General features: G+C 33.4%; 1 protein-coding gene across 6 annotated transcripts in view; it reads right to left on the bottom strand.

Moving 5' to 3' along the window:
- The window catches only part of Abl (tyrosine-protein kinase Abl), a 114,368-nt gene that overhangs the window by 60,006 nt on the left and 33,461 nt on the right, over window positions 1–20,901 (bottom strand). The window contains exon 1 of one of the 6 annotated variants that reach the window (XM_014436877.2): window positions 7,365–7,477. The exons of the other annotated variants lie outside the window; for them this stretch is intronic. Within the exon in view, the coding sequence (XP_014292363.1) occupies window positions 7,365–7,431 (67 nt within the window). The 5' untranslated portion in view covers window positions 7,432–7,477. Of the gene's footprint in view, window positions 1–7,364; window positions 7,478–20,901 lie in introns of those variants that run through there. 6 annotated transcript variants of the gene reach the window in all.

Below are 20,901 nucleotides of genomic sequence, written 5' to 3' on the forward strand. Positions count from 1 at the left end.
TTTTGAAGTGATTTGCTATTAAAAAAAAAAAAAAAAAATAAGCTTTCCCAAACACGAACCTTTCGATAAAAAATAAGGCATTACGATTTCTAAAGTCAACTTCTACATAGAAGAAATGAAGAAACAATCATGTATTAAAACAATAATAGGTCTTGGGTAAAGTGTTTGGAAAATATTGTTTATTGATATTACTAGTAGATACGGGATGGTAAAATCCGGAATCTGATGCAGCACAAAAATAAAATAAATAATAATACTAATAAAAGAACAAATAACAAAACAAACAAATAAAAGAAACGTTAAGTAAAAACTTACAATGATTTATTTTTATATTTGATAGAAAAACTTCCGAACAAAAAGTAATGTTTAGTTTCCAGTTAAGAATCAGCTATGGTGAAATGCTGCAAGCTTTAAGCTGTATCAATCAGAGATTTCAAGCTTTGACGATAACTTATATTTTGAAAGAAGCTAATTTCACAGAACAAAGCGGCAGTTGGTAACTAAATGATGACGATAACAATATAATAACTTAACAAGTCTAAAGATGTTGTCAAACTAATAGCTTAAACAATGGATATTATATAAACTATATAATAAAAGAAAATAACGATACTGTTTCTATTGTACAAATGATTTGTACAAGCTAAGAATAATTGCTCTACTAGCGGGTGAGAGTGGTCTGAAGGACGTTGGTAGCAACAAGAGTAGATTGTTGACTGTGACCCTTCATTCAGCATAGCGATGCGCACTAACCACTGGGCAACAATCAGCTTGGTTGCTATGGTCACCAACCCTACATTAGGGGTATTCATGATGAGTCAAATGTTAAATATTTTACTATGTTAAATGTTATAAGTATAGGATTGTGAACAGGCCTATTTAAAGTGAAATGCATAAGAGCTCCTAGTGAATTTCAGAGAAACTTGTTTTATAACATTTCCTTCCAAAACTTCATGTTATTGTTTACTTCTAAGTTTTTACTAAAGTAATTTATTATAACATGCCAAAATTGAGTGAAAGGTGGAAGTTTTGCTACTGAGTGTCTTCTGACTTGTGAGGAAGATAATCAAGGAAGATAATTGACAACTATCATTACATTATTATAATTGTCATCCATCGCTTTATTTGTTATAAAAACATCCAAAACAATACTAACACAAACTACGAGAAAGTAACCAAACACAACAAACTAAACAGTGTCCAGCTCAGCTGGTCCGTTGCGTCATTCCCTATTAACAGACACTCAAACATGATATACGTTATATCGCTTTAACATGGTAAAAGATAGAAATATTTCTCCATTTAACACGCTTTAACATGTTAAATTAAAGATCATGAATACCCCTATTGAAGAATATACATCATGTATATATAAGAATGTGAATCATGTTCGTATTAAGGAACATTAGAGACCATTTTACGGAATAAACTAGGCACAGGGATCATTAAATTACAAGGGCAAGCTCGACTTACCTTCGCCAGTATCCGTCCTACCTGCAGTAGCTAACGGCAGGGCCGCAGCCTGGTCCTAATGCACCCATCGGGTGGTCTCAACAATTTTTTAGAAAGTGAGTAAAATTGTCTATTGCTTTACAATAACAACACTGTTATCATCAAAGAAAATTTATACTTCAATTTGAAAATGGACCAAGTGTTGGAATTTCATGGAATTATGAAACTATGTTTGCAGACAATTAATTTTTAAAAACCTCAAACATTTTTTCATTTAATGTTGGAATTTTTATTGCAGGATAAATTGCACTAGTCTAAAAAAAGTGGGATTTTCCATGGTTACTTTTGCGCCCTCTTTGTACTTGCGGGACAATCTGGCCAACGCCTAGCTACAGCTAAGTGGAGCAATCACTGTGAATCGACATAATTCCAAAACAAAATAAAACTTTATTTAAACTTTCCGAATTGGTTCTTTACACCGATACCAGTACCTTTATTAGGAATGTCCCAGAAAAAAATTCTGATTTATCATTTGTAATCTTTTAAGAAACAAATAAAAGGATAAGATAAATAAACTAGGAATCAAACGCTAAACGAAAAGGAACCAAAACTTAAACAAGACCATTTTTATAGCTTCAACGTTCGCAAACTCATAAGATAAATAAACTCTAACTAGTCCATCGTATATTTGTGGTAAGGAGCTTAACAAGGAAGGAAGCCATACTTGAGATCAGATAGACGTAAGATATTGTGATGTAAGAGCGATAACAGGTAAGTGGTACAATATAAATCAGCCAATATATTGTTGCTATGATGTACTCCAGCCAGAGCAGGAAGGGTGGGTCAACCTAAGGTTCATCGACCTACTCTAACCAGAGTGCGAAGGTCAGGATTATTCGAATATGTCAAAATACAAAAATAGCAACACCCTCCTCTCCAATTGTCATGATTCTAAAAAGCGTTAGTAATCGTCAATCAGATAACAAAGAACAGGAAACTTATATGCAAATTAGAAACATTAAAATAATAATTATTATTATCATTAAACTTTGATGCTAAATGATAGTTAAATTTTAAGGAATATGGTCCGGGTGCGGTCAAGAAAAACTCAAATAGTAGAAATATACTAATTTTAGTTTTGACTGCCGTCAAAATAGCCCTGTAGAAGCCCTGCAACGTGGGGCGAAACGTTGGCTCATTAAATTAGTATATTTCTACTATTTGAGTTTTTCTTGACCGCACCCGGACCATATTCCTTTCATCTTTACACACGGTCAATCAATAATCTTCCAATAGTTAAATTTTCTTTGAAAACCCATATCTTATTTTAAAATGTATATGTATACATATATTTATTTTATATAAACCCAATCACGATTTATACCTGTATTTCCGGAGATGGCTTTCTGCGACGACTGCGTGGACTCATGGAATATGGGGTTAGCTAAGCCACTGACTGTGCCTAAAGTTACATAATTTTCCAATGTGATGGTATGTAGGTAAAGCGTGAAACCGGTACAACCGTTGTTAACCTTGATATCGGTGATTCTTTAACAACAGACAACTTTCAAGTCTCACTCAAACCACATTCTTTCCAATGACAATGTACAAATTCATGTCGGTAGCCCAAGAAATAGAAAAAGAAATAAGAGGTAACTTCGCAAAAAGTAGACTATTTTTTTTTTGTAGTGTCAGACCTCTCAAACCATACACGCTAAGCCCATTATACCCTCGTTCCGGCAAATCACACACGGAAAAACTATGTATAGCTCAACAGTTAAAACGAAATATACTTTCCAATATATAAAAAAGTTGTAAAATGAATGTCCTGAAAATAGGCTTTTTAATTGTGCATTAATGAAAATCCATTGTATATTCGTGTCTAATATTTTGAAATATATAAATTAAAAGTTCCTCACCTCAAAAACATAAGACTATTTGAATTTTGTTAATAGTTTAGACAGCGGAGTTTCTTCCGCATCCAGACCACAGTTGCGCCGTGACGAAAAAAAGGGTTTCGATAAAACTTGTAGAAAATAAAAATTACTAAAACTATAATACATGAAGTTTTATTTCATGGCAATTGCCTCTGGCACTACGGTCTCCCAAAGTTGATGAAATTTAAAACAAATCCACAATTTTTTGCATCAAAAACTTTAGTTTTTCATTCATATCATTTGAAAAGTACTTTGTAGAGATATGTACACTGCATAATATAATAAAAGATGAAAATGACTAAAATTTGTATGAGAAAGTTTTTGTCATAATAATTAGTAAAAGTGGAAATAAAATTAACGATAATTTGGAAAAACGCTAATTTTCCTACAAAAAACAAACAACCAATGGTTATTCTAGAGGAAATATGGCTTCATATAGTGTCAGTGTATTACATAATTAATATATTATAAATATTGTAATAAACCGACATACTGAAGACGGGAAACTCCTAGGGCCTATCCAGCCTCAATGAAGTGAGAATAGGGGAGTAAGTCTGGGTGATGGACGCGAATGCTAATCACATTCAAATATAACCACAGGTCAAGAAAGATATGAAACCAATTTGAGAAAACTTAATTATGATAATTTACAGGAATTACAGGACAATAATAGGTTTTTTTTAATTTTTCAATTATTTCTTATTCCTATTTTGGCGCTTATACTTCATATTATCCAAATAAAACCGTCTCATGGCTAGTTCCTTCAACAAAAATCTAATTTGTAACTTGTAATAAAAAAAAAAAATTGATGGAAGATTAGATCAGAACGAAGACTAGATATTATTCCTCATGTTTCTTTAATTAAAAACAGATATTCAATGAAATAAAATTTTATGTTAAAAATAATAAAATATATGTATTCATTAGCACTAAAGTTAACCACAGGTGAGAAATATGAACTTTTAAAAACAAAAAATTAAATGTTATCGGTATATGCCATGACATTTTCGAGCCTCCATCCTAATTGAGATAGCAAAGGTATTTATGAACTTTAGCCTTCAATCGATTCTGGAATACGCCCAAAAAAAAAAAACACTGCGAAATATTTAAAAACCTATAACCTTGGGTGAACATTTAAAACCCACAAAACTTCATTAAATCTTAGTTCTTAAGATACAAAACGGAATAGAAGTAAGGAATAACCCTGTGTATCTACATAGCAAACATAAGATTCCTTCAATTCCTCAAACTGTTTATCTCGGAGAAAATAATCAGTCAGAGTAAATATTTAGATTACAGTTCCATTCTCATAAGAATATCATCTAAAACAATGATAACATGTAATAGGAATTCCAAGCAAAACGATTAATACTTTGGAACAAGTAAAATCTATAATATATGATATATAGAAAATATATAACTTTAAAAGCACAAGCCATCATGACTTAAGATATACACGAAGTGCAGGCAAAGGTCGTCTTGAGATCATTCAAGGCCAATGATACGAAATAGACATTTAACAATAAGCTCAATTAAAATGCAATTTGTAGAACATTGAACTCTTCTAATTAGTCCCGGAGGCTAATATTGTGCCGTTCATGTTCACATCAAGTGCTCTCGTTGCCGTTACATTTACCTTAATATTAGTAAGATGTGTACAACTCGTTAGGGAATCAGCTATTGTGGGTTAAGCTACCAGAGGGGGGAGTGGGATGTGCAGTATTAATAGAATTGGGTTATGACGAGCGCCCACATTCAACATACAAGCCGGAAGCGGCCTTCAGGTGGAACAGTGCCAAATTCAACGCACACATGGTAAACTTATGTAATGCAACGGCCGTTAACATCGGTCGGACTACGAAAACTTCATATAACGATCCAAGCGCAATTTTATCAGCGATAGTTGTAACGCCTGCTAAATTTGAAAGGTCAGTAACAAGTAGGAAAAACCGGAGAAGTGTGTATGCTATGACAAACTCCTCCCCAGCTATACATCAATCGATAAAGAACCAAAACATTCATAACTTAAAACAAATGCAATATTTTGGTTTCTTGGTCATTTCAAACAAAACCTGCCATATTTTCAACGTTTCTCAAAGGTCAAAAAAACGAAATGGTTCCATTATTGTGTTCAAACACCGCAACAGTATAACGGAACAATGGAGAAAGTTGCAGGATATGCACTCTCTTCTACCTTTTCCTATTACACCTTTAACTAAAAGTTTTAAACTAAATGAAGGTACACTGTCAGGTCTCTGAAAGGTTTAAAACTTTAAGACTCTGAAATGTAATTTTCTTTTTTTAAAAATGCATTTGGGTAGAAGTTTTAAACATTTTTGGTATGTGTGAAATAAAAAAACTATTTAACAGTAAAATAATCCAAAAGCTCTAATACAAGAATATAATAAGGTTCCTAGTCTAGGGATATACAACATCAAGCGAAAGAAACGCATCAAATTACGAAAAGAAAGAAAGGATTGGAAATTCAACTAGCTTTAATTTAAACATTTTGCAGTATGTCTTTAAAAATGTATGTTTCATAATGATATGAATTAATAAAATATGGGCAATGCTTACCAATAAGATCGTTAAATGATTTCAATACCATCCAATAGGCCTAAATGAATTCAACAATACAATGAAATATATTAGATGTAATGCATGCTGTGCCTACTGCAAATATTAGAATCCATACAATGTTCTCCTTGTTCTATACTACAATTTTGACAAGTGGTGTCCTAACTGGCAGAAATACTGACAGTATGGGAATACTGTAAAAGTGTTTCCTGCAGAAACCACGACGTAATCCGTTATCGTGAAGACAGAAAAGGGTCTGGATGAAAGACAAGCTCTATACTTGAACGTGTCAGCATATAATAGCGCAATGCTTTCAATTTGCTCTCTGGGATTCAAGCAAGTAGTTTTCACACTAAGAAAATATCTTAATTACAACATGGTTATAACTAAATATTACAAGCTAAACTAAAAATATAATAAAAAAACAAAACAAATAATATATAACATTATGTTCAGTGGTGGAAACAAAACAAGTATGAACGCTATCTTAAATAAATAAATATCTTTTTTCAGATAAAACACCGAACAGCGGAACAATCATCGCCCTAAACGCGACTATAATTTAAAATTTCTTAAATTTTTCCGTTTAAAGACGTAATTTAAAGTAATGAACAATTGGATAATTTATATATTAATAGCATGCTCATATCCAAAAGCAGTTGTGGCCGGTATAATATCATACTATTAAACTAAATCAAAGTCAATAAATTGTTAATATGAAGAAAATTATAAACGATTAGTAAATTAAAGAAAATTAATTAAACCATCAGTGAAATTTACTTGAATATCTGTTAGCTGAATATCATAAACATAAACAAATAAATATTTAATGGTTTCAAAGTAAATTGTCCTTAACAAGCGCATTAAAAAAATACAAATAAAATAAATCATGCCACATTTAGACAAATTATTTGGTTCGTCAGCTAAACCAAAATCCTTAAAATGGCCAAAAATAAAGGCCTTGATGAACACTCAACAAATTGAAGGTCATAGGTTAAAATGGAGAGTGATTCAATTACAATGATGAATACACTAATTGTTTAGGATGCTATGTATTATTCATACAACTCATGGATAACATAGCTAATGCCAAATAACAGCCAGACAAAACGATAGGGAGCGCTGAAATAATATTTTTATCTCTTCCAATTATAACCTCGCTAAGAATAATTCTTATTTTTAAGTACAGATGAGTCACGGCCTTGCCCAGGCGAGCTATTGTCTGGTTGGAAAGCTTAAAACATCAATTCTCGGTAAGGTTTCGACAGAATAAACGGACGTGATCCATGAAAGAGGACACGGGCGGTCAACGGGAATGTCCCTTTTATCCTTAAGGGCAAGCTATAAATACAGCTAAGTGACTAGAAATAAATGAGAGCTTTGGAAGATGAGCCGTACCTGCTAGGTCGACTAGGCTACACTCGTCCCATTGATAGCCTGTGGTCACGGACCAGCTGAAAGGCATGTGGACCCCGGCCTCCTCGCACACTCACTGAATCATCTCGCGGTAGAGGGGAGGCGGCTTTCCCTTCCTACTCCGCTATCCTACAATATATATATTTATTCCCGCTAATATCAACCGCTCTGTCACTCAATCACGGCCAATTGTCACCCAGGGTCGCTCTTTATTCATTCAACCATTCTCGTCACTATTGTATTGTCAAGTCATCATACCAAGGGGGAATGAATTTTTGACTGAAACAAATACGTATGCTTAACGGAGATGATATAAATTAACCTACAAATATTACTTAATAAAATATTTAATTTATATATTGTGATAAATATACTAATTAATATAACTCGAGTTGTACATCAAACAAAATGTAAAATAGGCACGAAAATTGGAGTGATTTTTTGTTTTTGAAAATAGTTGAGCCAAGAGTTAAAAACCCTAAAGTTAACATAATAACTCTAAATAAAATAACCAACAATATAATTGCAGATACAACTGAAAAATAATCAGAACATATAGATGAAATTAAACGAGCACTCCAATTCACCTATCCCATTGATATTCCCATTTAATCCACTAACCAAAACTAAACTTAATAATACAAGTGTAACACATAATTGCAGCACTAGAATGTTTAAGTGAGCTAAATTTAAAATAGTACGGTGAAGGAAAAGATAAAATCAAAACGAAATTATAATTAAAAAATTATAATTTTTTTTCTACATTTTGCATAGAACTACATACGTCCCCAAAGTTTGAGTAAATTGGTGGGCTCATGTTGAAGGTATCGATTTTAGAAAAAAAAAAAAAAATTCAAAATACCAGGAAAGGCGAAAATATATTTCTGTTATAAAAATATGCATTTTAGGATTTCTCGAGGTGGGAATAACGAATATAAGTTTTGTTCCTGCCAAGAATACAACAGTTTAACAAAGATAACGAAGCATAAACATACGCACATGCAGAGACCATTTTGCGAGACGAGGTTTTTTGGACTCAGGAGACCGTCGAAAACACGAATTCAAATGTTTTAAAGATCATATTAGTTTCCCTTACTTAAGTAAGTATATATAAAAAAATAATAGATATAAAAAAAAATAATACCAGTCTGCCATAGATCTATCCAAAAAGCAATAATTACTTGAAAACAAAAATTTCAAAAATCAAAATTGATAAAACGAAAAAAAAAAACTATGTACTATATGAACTAAATACTTATTCTTATAAAATTAAATAAATCCATATATAACTTCATAATGCAAATATATATATAACTAAAAATAAGATAAGTTTAAAACAATAAATATTAAAAATAAAATAAAAAGATTGTAAACTGTTTACGATAGGACAGAGCATGAAATATTTTATAATATGGATACGGCGAGAAGGAACTTCGAAGCAATAATTGAACCATGTCATCAATGGAATGAGAATTAATCTACACAGACTGGATCTCCCTCTAACCAAGAGTTATAATTCAAAATAACAAACCTCTTTCAATGTGAAGAGCACTGTATACCAATTAGATTGATCACATGGGGTGTTACTATGTAAATCTATAAGCGTTGCTATTCAAGGCAAAGATAACAGTAGAACTTTACAGGACCCATGCACGATGAAACTTGCTCCACAACCAAGTTGAACAGTTTGCAAAAGGTTGAATACATCACACACGTTAAGACAGGTTATATCAGCACCAGTTTACAACAAAAAAATCAAGTGTGTATGTCTTAAGTCCATTAGTTTCAAAAATATTGTCAAGAAAAAAATAAGAAATAATTCTTTAAAAAATAAAATGCACGAAGAGAAAACTGGGAGTAAAATATTGGCTACGTAACAAGACGATTTTTCCATACAAATTTAAAAAAAGGAATTAAAAGAAACATCACCTGAAGATGATAGAAATTTCCTTTAAATCGAAATAATTAAATATTTGGATAAATATTTAATCACAGTTCGAAAAACTCAGATTAGAACCACTGCCACGTATTTAACAAAACTGGATACTGATTTTGGAATATTTTGATGATTTCGAAGTACTTGCTAGTTATATGAGAGTATTGAACACGCATTTCTGCTACATGAAAGGTTCGGATTCGAAAATAAAAGAATCACTTCATCAAACAAGAGTAGGAAGACTTATGGGCCTCAGAGGATTTGATAGTGCCCGAGTGGATAGGACGAGGAACTTACAAAATAAATCTGATTGTATGGCTACTGTACAGGATATATTTTTGGAATAAGCCCTGGTTCAGTACCGAAGTGTTGCGCCATGTATACCTATATATCTGTAACTGCTAACGCCTAAAAAACGCTAATAAAAAAAAAAAAAAGTTTGCTTATAACTCTGAAATTCATGGCACATCTCTAAACTTCCAGTGCACAAATTTCCTGGTGTAGATTTACTCAGAAAAATCGGCAGATGTATTCCTTACACAAAGGCAAGACCAAAACCAAGGATGGATTAGAAAATGAAAATTTGAAAGACTTGGTCTGTCATTAAAATTCTCCTGATCTGTCTGCCCTTGGATCGTCTAAAATATCTGTTGCTATACTATCATTATTGATGGTATCTGTTATTTATTTAATTGGATTAAATTTGATTGAAACTAAATTCAAAATTATTCAATTTCTGGTCTAGTATATCTGAGCTTCATTCGAGAAAATGATCACAATCATCGGAAGAAATGGTCATGCGTTGGGAGTAGAGTCATCAATAGGAAGAGTTCCTCCCTCCCCCGTCACTTTGAGAAGTGAGGAGCACCACGTGCTTTTAAGTACCAATTATGAGTTTTCTCCGGTTAGAAATTCCAATAGTTTAATATTATTGACTAGCTTAACTGCAATGCCCTCAAAAATCACACTAACTTCCGCAGTCACAGACAGTTATATTTTGACCATCATTAACATATATGATGAATTGAAATCTTCTATTGTGTATTAGATGTGCCTCAATTGCCAGCGGGAATAATTTTTATAATTAATCAATCCACTTTTTTGAGTTGGAAATGAAATAGGAAAGATTTAGGGTGGGTTAATATTGACGAATTTTGTTCCTCAAGCAATCGCTTTAAGTCGTCCAACATACTAAGAATACGAGTATATCTGTCAATTTATAATTTTAATAAAGAACAATAAAAGGAACGGTTAACATATTACACACTGATAGGTAATAAGGTCACGTTTAGGAAATTTGAACACAGATGATGATTCAAAACAAACCAATGACGATCGAAGTAGTGCATCATCGAAGAATTATGTGTTTACACAACTCAATAACGACTCACGAAATATTTCATCGCTGTCAAGCATTTAAAAAAAAATTAAAATTTATGGATAGCTTATTGCTTTGAGGTTTTTTTTTTTCTTTTTTTCTTTTTTTTCCGGCCAAGACATTGGAGTCCTATACTGCCTAACCATGGTTGGGGGTCAAAGTTCTTCATTTTGTGGGACCGCCACGCAATGAAAAAAGTCGACGTCCCAGCCCGGATTCGAATCGGCGCCGCCCATAAACATCAAATTGGTAAGACTGTGTCTTAACCACTGAGCTATGGGCGGCCCGCTTATGGCTTTAGCCATATTAGTTGTATTCGATGGGATTCCTAATTTTTTTTTTAGGTGTAGATAATTGACCGTAGATTACTGATTGGAGAAGATGGTCGGGGAGTGCGGTAGGCAAAAAAACATAAATAAACAAAAACTTATTTATGGTTTTAGCCAAGATTCCCCGCTAGAATGTAAGTTTATTCTTTCGTTGTCATATTTCTTACTTACATCATTCATTTCCCATTCCCCATATTTCTTCTTCTACATTTTTCCTATTGTAAAAATATTGTTATTATATACGCTTTAATATTCATCTAAAAAAATAAAAAGTCAATACTCACACTGTTATTCATATATAAAGTCACTCACTCTATATCAATCAATTACTTTGTATTATTCAATTCAATATTTTGTATAATTCGAAATTTGTTGGAATACTATTTCTTTTATGTTTCTCTAAATTATGGTTAGTATCTCTTTTGTTCTATAGCCCTGATGAAGACCTGAAACTCAGGTCGAAATATCGGCATAAATAAACAATTTTATGTTTTTTTGCGGACCCCCCCCCCGGCCATCTTCTCCAATCAGTTAATTTTTTTATATATTTTAACATTAAAAAAAAAAAAAAAATCGACTTATATCCAACTGTTCCATCATTCAATAATATAAATAACATAGATGGACACTGGAGGCTAAGAAACAAAATAACAAACACTCTGAAACCGCTGTATCTTAAATCTGGAGTCCGAAAATATTTCTATTTCATAAAGATAAATAAACTGCTGAAGTGTAGTTTTTTTATTCAGAGCCGAGAAGCAATCGGAAAAGATCGTGAGGTCTAGACTTTTTCTGTTAGAATTGGAAATCTCTATTTTTCACCTTAAGTATCTATAATTTTTTTTAGATATTTTGTATTTATCGATTGTTTAATATCGCTTACAATAATTTTTTTTTTTTTTAAATTACCAAAATTATAGTACAAAAACTTCAGAGGAAGAGTTTCTGAAAAATCCGCATTTAACCTCTATTTTAACGAAGAGAAGACATACCGTCATTAATGAAAATCGTTAAAACGGTTTCCGAGAAAATTAGAAAAATGTGAAAAATTAAGTAAAGTGGCACTTCCAGTCAGTCGATTTTAATCGAAAAAATTACTGTTGAATCTTTGGTATGTACGCGCCTTAAAATGGAATTTCAGTTTCGTTTTTGAGGTAGGTTAGGGATGGGATGATACACACAAACACACTCGCACGCACCAATTTGGGAGACCTTTTGAACCTCAAAAATCGAATTCGAAATTATGCATGATCGTATTACTTACCCTTACTATACATTCTATATATACGTAAGTGAAAGTAAAAATCATGTACACTCTTGTGAAAAATGTGTTGAATACCTATTCATCCCTCGATATAAGTTTTAACCCGTATGGAATTGATCAGTCCTAATTCTGAAAGTGTTGCAGGATTCTACAAACGTATCTCAAGCAATAGAAAAACTGATATGTCTAACCCTTATTTTAAACTACAATGAACTATTCTTTGTATGTCCTGCCAAAGTAGACAAGATCATAGATGGTAGAGAAGACATTAAGAAAAAATATCGTATCAGTATTTTGTTCTAGCAGTTCGCCTTTTTGCAGTTTGGATGAACAATAAAAAATTGGAACTGTCAAAAGGTACTTCCTGAATAAGAACTCTTGACTTTTCATTTAAAACAAGCTAATGATCTAAAGAGTTAGATCATTAGGTAGTTAAAATTATCTAAACTGTGAGGACAGCTTAAGTTTTTTTTATTTATTTATATTTTGATGGCTTTGGAATTTTCCATATAGCTAGGTTTAAATTTATTTGTATTCCCATTATTTTTCACCATATTAGGGGTCGAAGATTTGCATTTTTCGGGATCGCCCTCAATGAAAAAAGACAACGCCCAGGCCGGATTCGAACCAGCACCACCAATAAATCTCAGAATGGTAACACTGTGCCCAACCACTGAGCAACGGGCGGCCCAACAGCTTAAGTTAGGGCAATCAAACCTTTCAGTCCTGCCAAGAGCATTAGTCAATGCTTTATTATACGGAACAAACAATACCTTACACCACGACCTCAACTTCCATATTTTCTTAACGTTATTCCATCCAGAAAATCAAACATTGACCAGAAACTCAATCAACACCCTAATCCAGTGGTTTTCCCAACCTTTTGTTGCTACCAGGAAAATGGAGGAACCCTTTTGGTAGAAGTAGATAAATGGTAGAATTCCGACATAGTCATTTGATATAAATAGAATGCCAAATGCTATCTTTTCAGGAAAAGCTAAGAAAGGCTAAGATAAATACATAAAACCTGTGTAAAATTAAATAAAATCTGGTATGGTGATGTTCAAAACTATGTTTAGGGGATGTGGAATAATCTATTTCTAAATTGTCTTGCGAAACTTCTGAAAAAGGCCTAATTACGCAGCGATCCCTTTCCAGCATCAATCATCCCTAAAATCCTCCGCGAAGGTTGATATCCCAGTCGACCCAAGACCTTTAGTGAATTTGCAGTTGGAGTTCTAGTAAATGCCAGTTTCTCCATCTATGTACTGAGCGCTCTCACTAATTTTCTAGTGGTTTTCAGTACTAGAGCAAACACTTTAAGTCCTGTTTTGCCTTCCACACGAGGGTGGTAAATCTTGTTCCCGAGCTTGGTGAAAAAAGTCAGTTATTTCACACCAATTTTTGATTAATTTAATGAAAAGTATATATAATTACTAGTCAAAACTGACGAGTCTGCCAAGTATTGTTAGAGGGAGTGAAAAATGGCGGCTGTTTCGTAACTTCGTAACAACTATTTGGACTATTTGTTAATACAAATGTGAAACGATAAAAACAATACTAAACAACTACATTCACGAAGACTACAGGCACTAACTTTTTTATAATTTAATACTTCAATTAACTTCACTTTCTACTTTTGCAATATTTTTGGTCGTCAGCTTGATTTGTACATCAGTAATGGAATTAGTGATATACATTTTGATACGTGAGCACTGATTTCTTCTTCGCTCTCTCACACATTTTCGATTATTTATTAGAAGATAATGTTCTAAAAAATTCGGGCATTCTTTACCTGAAAAACCTAATTCAGCGACATATTTATAAATCATAAATTTGATAATAGATTTGGCAAGAATTATGAAAACTGCTACGAACAAAGATAATAATTGAATATTAGTTTATGATACATTTAGTTAGTTTATATATGAGTTCTAATAAACATCAACACCGTCTAATAGTTCCTGAGATAGAGTTTTTAGAAAACATTTTATTTTCCACAAATAAAAATTGGGATTAAGGGAATTCATTTTAGCAAACACCTGAGGACTATCAAACGTACAGATGTACGCACGATTAGCACTCAAATTGAACATACATTTTTCCATGATATTTTTCAAAATAAATTTTTAAAATGTTGAATTCCGAACATCCCACTCCACTATCCAGCAATGCCATCGTGTGGTTGATGTAGTCTCGTCTTCAATGGAGCGCGGAATGTACTGCTCGGGAGTCTTTCTTGGTGTAGAACAGGGTTTTGATCGAGTCTGGCACCCAGGACTACAAGATCCGTAAATTCCTACCCCCTACATATTATCTCATTATCCGTTCTTATCTCTCAGACAGGTTATTTCAAGTAAATCACAACAGCGCTTATTCATACCTGTTTCTTCAGTCTGCTGGTGTACCTCAGGGTAGTGTCCTTGGTCCTATCCTTTATACAGTTTTTACAGTTGACATCCCAACCCATCCTAACACTATTCTCACCAAGTATGTCGATGACACATGCCTATTGTCAGTGAATAATGATCCTTCCATTGTATCCGAATCCCTCCAATCCCACATCACCACCCTGGAAGAATGGTGCCAAAACTGGAGCATTAAAATAAATTCCAATAAATCACATTTACCCTTCATCGCAAACCTTCGTCTTGCCCCATAGTATCTTTTAATAATACCCCACTTATGCCTGTTAAAGAGATCCGTTACTTAGGACTAAATCTGGACAAACGACTGACATGGAATCCTCATACAAGACTGAAAAGACAGGAAACTACTCGTCGATTCCGACTATTACAACATTTACTAGACAAAAGGTCCAAACTTCCAATCCATTACAAAAGACTGATCTACATGACTTTATAAGGTCTATCTGGACATACAGAATTGAGCTATAGGGCTCCACTAAACCATCTAATTCCTCTCGAATCCATTCCTTACAGTCCAAAATCCTTCGTAAAATCCTTAATGCTCCTTACTTTGTCACAAACCAAATCATCCATCAGGACCTCAATGTTCCTTATGTTGCCGATTTGGCCAGAACCAGATACCAATCCTTCCATAATAAACTTACCAACCACTCAAACCAACTCGATTCTAACCTGGCTTCTCCTTCACTAACTAATAATCCTCCTAGGCGTCTGAAAAGAAGATGGCCTCGAGATCTTCTCCTTTAGAAATGTTTTTGGAGTTCTATCAATGGGTAGATTCTCCACATGTTTGTATTATGTCATAATATAACTTACAGGAAATTTACTTGATGTGTATATATGTATACAGTTGTAAATAACAATAAATAAATTATTAACAAAAAAAATTGTTGCATTTCCGTCATCTGGAAAACCATTTTGTATTGTTTTTAAAAATGTACCCCGGGAACTATTGAACATACACAGCCCTATAAGAGCTCAAATTTACATAATTTCATAAAGGTAGTATAAACTTTTTTAGTGCGCTAGCATTAAACATACTGAGCGCGGAGTGAAAAATTGGCGAAAATATTTCTGCCACTGTTTCTTGTTATCTAATCTTATTTTTTAAAAGGAACAACATAATATTTTTTTTAACTTAAAATTTTGTTTAAATTTATACGGTACAAGATTTTTGAAAGACCAAATCAAGATGAGGGTCAAACAAATCTTTTTGCACGCTTAGATTTTTGTCAACTTTTAGAATATGAAAAATATACCAAACTCAAGAAGATTACTATTCTCGAACCATCGTTTTTCAAATTGACTGGCCGTGCATTGTTATTCTCTAGATTCTAACAGGTATAGTCATTTTAAAAACATGTAAATTTTATATAGCAGACATAAATTACAAGTGTCATGAATATCTCTCTAAACTGATAACCAGACAAGAATTACTCGAGTTGCACATCAACAATAATACATATATAAACATTTTACTCGTAATATTAATTTAATGATTCTAAATAAAAAAACCGACGTAGAGAAATAATATTTACAGTATTCGATTGGATACAAAAATTGAAATTGGGAGTGTCGGAGTAGCACTGCAACAACCGGGAGTCAGAAATGGCGGTGGTTAGTATAAACTCTTAATTAAAGGGTATATACTTTAATTCAAATTAATGAAATTTAGAGAAAATTATCATTACAAATGTCAACAAGTAATTGCAAGGATTCTGAAGGGCAAATTAGAAGAGAAGTTTGAAACCCCGAAGGAACAATTTGGCTTCACTGCAGCTAGGTCATGCAGGGACAGCATGTTTGTCCTAAGGCAGCTCGTAGAAAAATGAATGGAGAAAGGACACATAGTTGTAATGGACCTAGGACAGGCTTATGTCAGTGTACCAAGCTATAAGATGTGGGGATCGCTTAACAGTGCGGGTATGAGTATTGCCTTAATAAATGCAGTGAGGAGTATGTACAGAGTGAAGCTTGGCTCTTACTTGTATGAGCCTATTTCTGCACCCAAGGGTCTTAAGCAGGGATGCAGTATGAGTGAAGCGCGAAATGGGACGGGAAAGGCATTCTTATCAACAGACATATGTTGTTTTCCCTTTTCTTTGCCGACGACCAACCAAGCAAAGATGGCCTGCAAGAAGCGCTAAAGGCCCTAAAAAAAGAATACAGCCTGTGGTGTCTGGAGATAAATTTTGATAAGAACGAATACCTGCAAATAAACTGAAAAATGGCCCCGGACATTCAGATTAATGGAAATGTATGTAACAAGGTAGAATCCTTCAGATACCTGAGGTCGACAATAGATGGGAACAGTGAATCAGAACCAGTGGATAGGGGGAACGCTGGTCTGCTAAGGAGATTGACTAGAATGTTGGAGCCAGTCCCAATCCAGAATACGGTCATCTCAACGGACAAAAAAGGGCGATTTTTAAGGAGTATTCTTGAGCCCTCACTTAACTACGCCACAGAAACCAGGACACTTAAATCCAGTACGTAGATGGCCGAAGAGAATTCTGTAATGGGAACAACCAGGAAGACGGAGGAGAGACCCCGAACCCGGTGAAAGGACTGCGTGGAGGAAGATTCCCGCCGGCGGGAGACTTAAGGAGGAAAACTGGTGGTATGGAGAAAAGTAGAGGGACACTCTGACTTAGCCAGACAACCCATTGAGGGAAAAACCTGAAAAAGTAAAAAGTAAGTAAAATGTCCACAAAAAGAAAACATTACCAATAACACAGCTAATAGGAATTTAATTTACCTAAGGATTTGAAAGAAAAGAATAAATAATTATAAAAGCAAAACAGTTATTCTAAAATAAAGAAATAAAAGTAATATTACACTTTCGCCGTCATGAATCGTTTTGATATAGTTCTGGGAAATATCTCGGCAAGTAAAATTTGTTTAGGAATTTTAAAAAAACTAAAACAGAAACGTTCTCAAAAATATTTTTTATACAACAGATTCGAAATCAAGGAATACGACAAAAACTTTCTTGATATTAGCGATAAATTTGAAAATAATAGTTTTATATTATCCACTTTAAGGCAATGTTTCAGTGGTGAGAAACATTCCTCAAGTTCCATTTTCAAGGTCAACAGCTTTGGTCCATTAGAATTCTCTTTCTTTTTAGGCAAAACCATAGACTGGCGAAAAAAGCCGAATCTTTATAATGCTTATAAAATGTAGAGACCAACATTTGGTAATGTTTAAGCCATGCAAGATGGAATGATCCAACATGGCTGCAATGGGGTAAATATGTAAGCACATGCCTAACTGGGCCGTAACTGTAATAGATTTGAACGATATTAATGCATTAGGCAGCTCTTAAACTGTTAGTTTTACGACGGCTTTTAAGGTCATGCATTCAGTTGTATATTTTCGATTATTCCATCAGTACCTAATTTAAAAATAAATAGGAACTTGGAAGAACTCCGAGTATTTAGCACACAGATGTTTTTGTTAACAAAATAGAGTAACTTTTATCTCTTTCACAGTATTACGTATCCTCCCTTAGTAATGCCAAGGAGTCTGCTCATTTTATTAAAAGAATGAACAAATGTGAAGAAAGCTTTCGTTAAACAGTAATATACGGTCCTGAGAAATCAAATTAAAAACAAAAGTATTCAGATCGTTTTCCCTCAGCACTCTTAAAATGTTTTCATGTTTTTGTGGTTTCTATAACAATCAGCTTTTACATTCATTAAGCCACAGAACGATTCTCAAACTACGAACAATTTTTTACAAAAAAATCAAGTCACCTAAATTAAAAGTAACAAAAAAATTTGTGTTCAGAAGGGATCTAGCCCCTAGTCATGAAACAGCGTATGATGCAATTCGAATCAAATTTTTCCATTAGTAAATTTTATAAATGAAATAAAAAAAAAAATAAATTATTACACATCTGTAAGACTCTTTTTGGCATGAGAAACTGTTTAATTTATTTTGAAAAAACTTTTATTCCGGTGTTACATAGAGCCCTGAGGTTTCTAATAATATAAAAATGTCATTCACCGCCTTTAAACAAAATGACGTAGGAACACCTTTTCATTTGCCCTCTTTATATAGCGAAGCGATAAAACCAATCAAGTCCAAACTGCATATAGTTCTTATTTAGAGTCGTTAAAAAGATTTTAGTAACACGAAATTACGATATGAAAAATGGTAGACGTACTAATATTTATATTTTAATATTAATATTATATTTGATGTTCATATTACTTTATTTATCAGAACGTAGACCCAATAACAGTTGGAGTCTTCAGTCAAACTAGGCAAAATAAAAATTAGAGCGCTTTACAACGTTATAAGTTATGAATTTTAAAAAAGCATTGAGAACAGCTATGATTACAAAAAAAGCTCAAGCTTCCTCTGAAATGCGGGGGTCACTTTTAAAACTAGACGTGTCAAAGTAAAGATTAGAACAAAAATCATCTGCCTTTATCTGCCTATCCTATCATAACACCGCAAAGAAAGGAAATGAACGACTGAACGGCAAAAATCCAACAAAAACCTCTTAATGTGAATGCTCTAGAAATTGGTATCTCTCCATTACACACCAGAATCAAGTGTATGGTATCAGGTGTATACACTTCATATTGCCTATAAAAAAAAAAATGGAAAAAGGAGGAAAAATTCGGGCTCTTATCAGAAGAAACAGCAGAGATGGCCATTGAAAAGTATTCATGGTACTACATGTCATCCACGGTGCATAAGTCGATTCTCCCAGTCGGAATATTGTTAGAAGAGGCATAAGAAAGTAGAAATAAGGATTACAAGACTTTCAGGATCAGAAACTCGCTTAAAATGTCTCGTATATCTACCAACGAAGACGGGTTCCACAAGCTAATGGAGACATCGGATCCTTTTATCACGAACAAGAGACCCGATCCAAAGTAAATACTGGAAATCAGTGATGCAGCTAAGGAACGGTTAATCTAATTCCTTTGAATTTGAAATCGCAAGTGTCATTTCAATTTAAACAAGCTTTGACTTTGAAACCCTAGTTTTATTATTTACTAAATTCTCCAGTCTTTAAGGCTTCCTTAAATTTTTAACTGTAAGCATTATTCAATTTAAATATACACTCAAAATAATCGTTGCAACTTGTTTTGATGAGTACAACCTATTCCGAAAATTTCAGAATTTTTTTATCTAACCAATAGGCTTTAATTTCCTCATTAGTTCTTTATTTTTCTTTAAAATGTCAATAAAAACATTGAACTTGATGTACTTTTTTGTTCTGAGTCGAATGAGATTGGCCCCAAGTTTCTATGTTAATCCGTTCTCGAGATATACAGATATTCGGCTTTTTGGTTATTCGGCCCCAGTGTGCGGTGTAATAATGAACCAAAATAACGCCTTTTGGTACTACTAGGAAACTGGCGGAACCCTTTTGGCAGAAAGGTGGACCCTTGCATTATTATTTTATAAAAATAAACCAGTGGCTACCAACCACGGTTCCGCGAGTCTCTATTAGGGGTTCTGCAAAATAATTTAGGAATGGATCATTCCAATTCAACTTTATCATCTCAGATTTTCTTCTATTTCTCACAGGTTTTATGAAGGTATCCAATATTTACTTAGCTTTTGCTGAAAAGATAGCGTTTGACATTTTATTTGTACCAAATAATTATGCAGGAGTTTTGCCATTCACCTACCCAAAAAGTTTCTGCTATTTTCCAGCTAGCAATAAAAGGGTTTCAACGCAAAAAAAGGTTGCTAATTATTGAAATAGAGTGCAAAATCCCATATTTTCAGCAAAAGCTGAAAAAGGTTAGGTACTTACAAAAAACCTCTGCAAAAATGAGAAAACATGAGATAGTAAGGTTCAAAACTTTGTTGAGTTGGCGCGAAATGACTCATTCCTATATAATTTCGAGGAACACTGGTTGAAAACTACTGGCTTAGACAAAGGTTTAGTCGCACCAATTCGTGGAGCCCTTTCGAGAATATTCCGCCAACCTGCATTTCACATCTTATTAATAAGCAGATTTTTCTCCGGTCGTGTGATGGATTGTCCCAATTCTTTTTAGTTACATCTCGACATTTTAATAATATATATATCTTTTTTCACTTCTGGTAGCACTAACAGATGAACTACATAGATGTTAAAAACGTTAACAAGAAAGATAAACAATAATTATTTGTTTTATCACGTTTGATTAAATTCTTAATACATATTCA

Source organism: Halyomorpha halys, unplaced genomic scaffold (genome assembly GCF_000696795.3).
Source record: "Halyomorpha halys isolate HHAL.00 unplaced genomic scaffold, Hhal_1.1 Scaffold2137.1, whole genome shotgun sequence".
Taxonomy (NCBI): domain Eukaryota; kingdom Metazoa; phylum Arthropoda; class Insecta; order Hemiptera; family Pentatomidae; genus Halyomorpha; species Halyomorpha halys.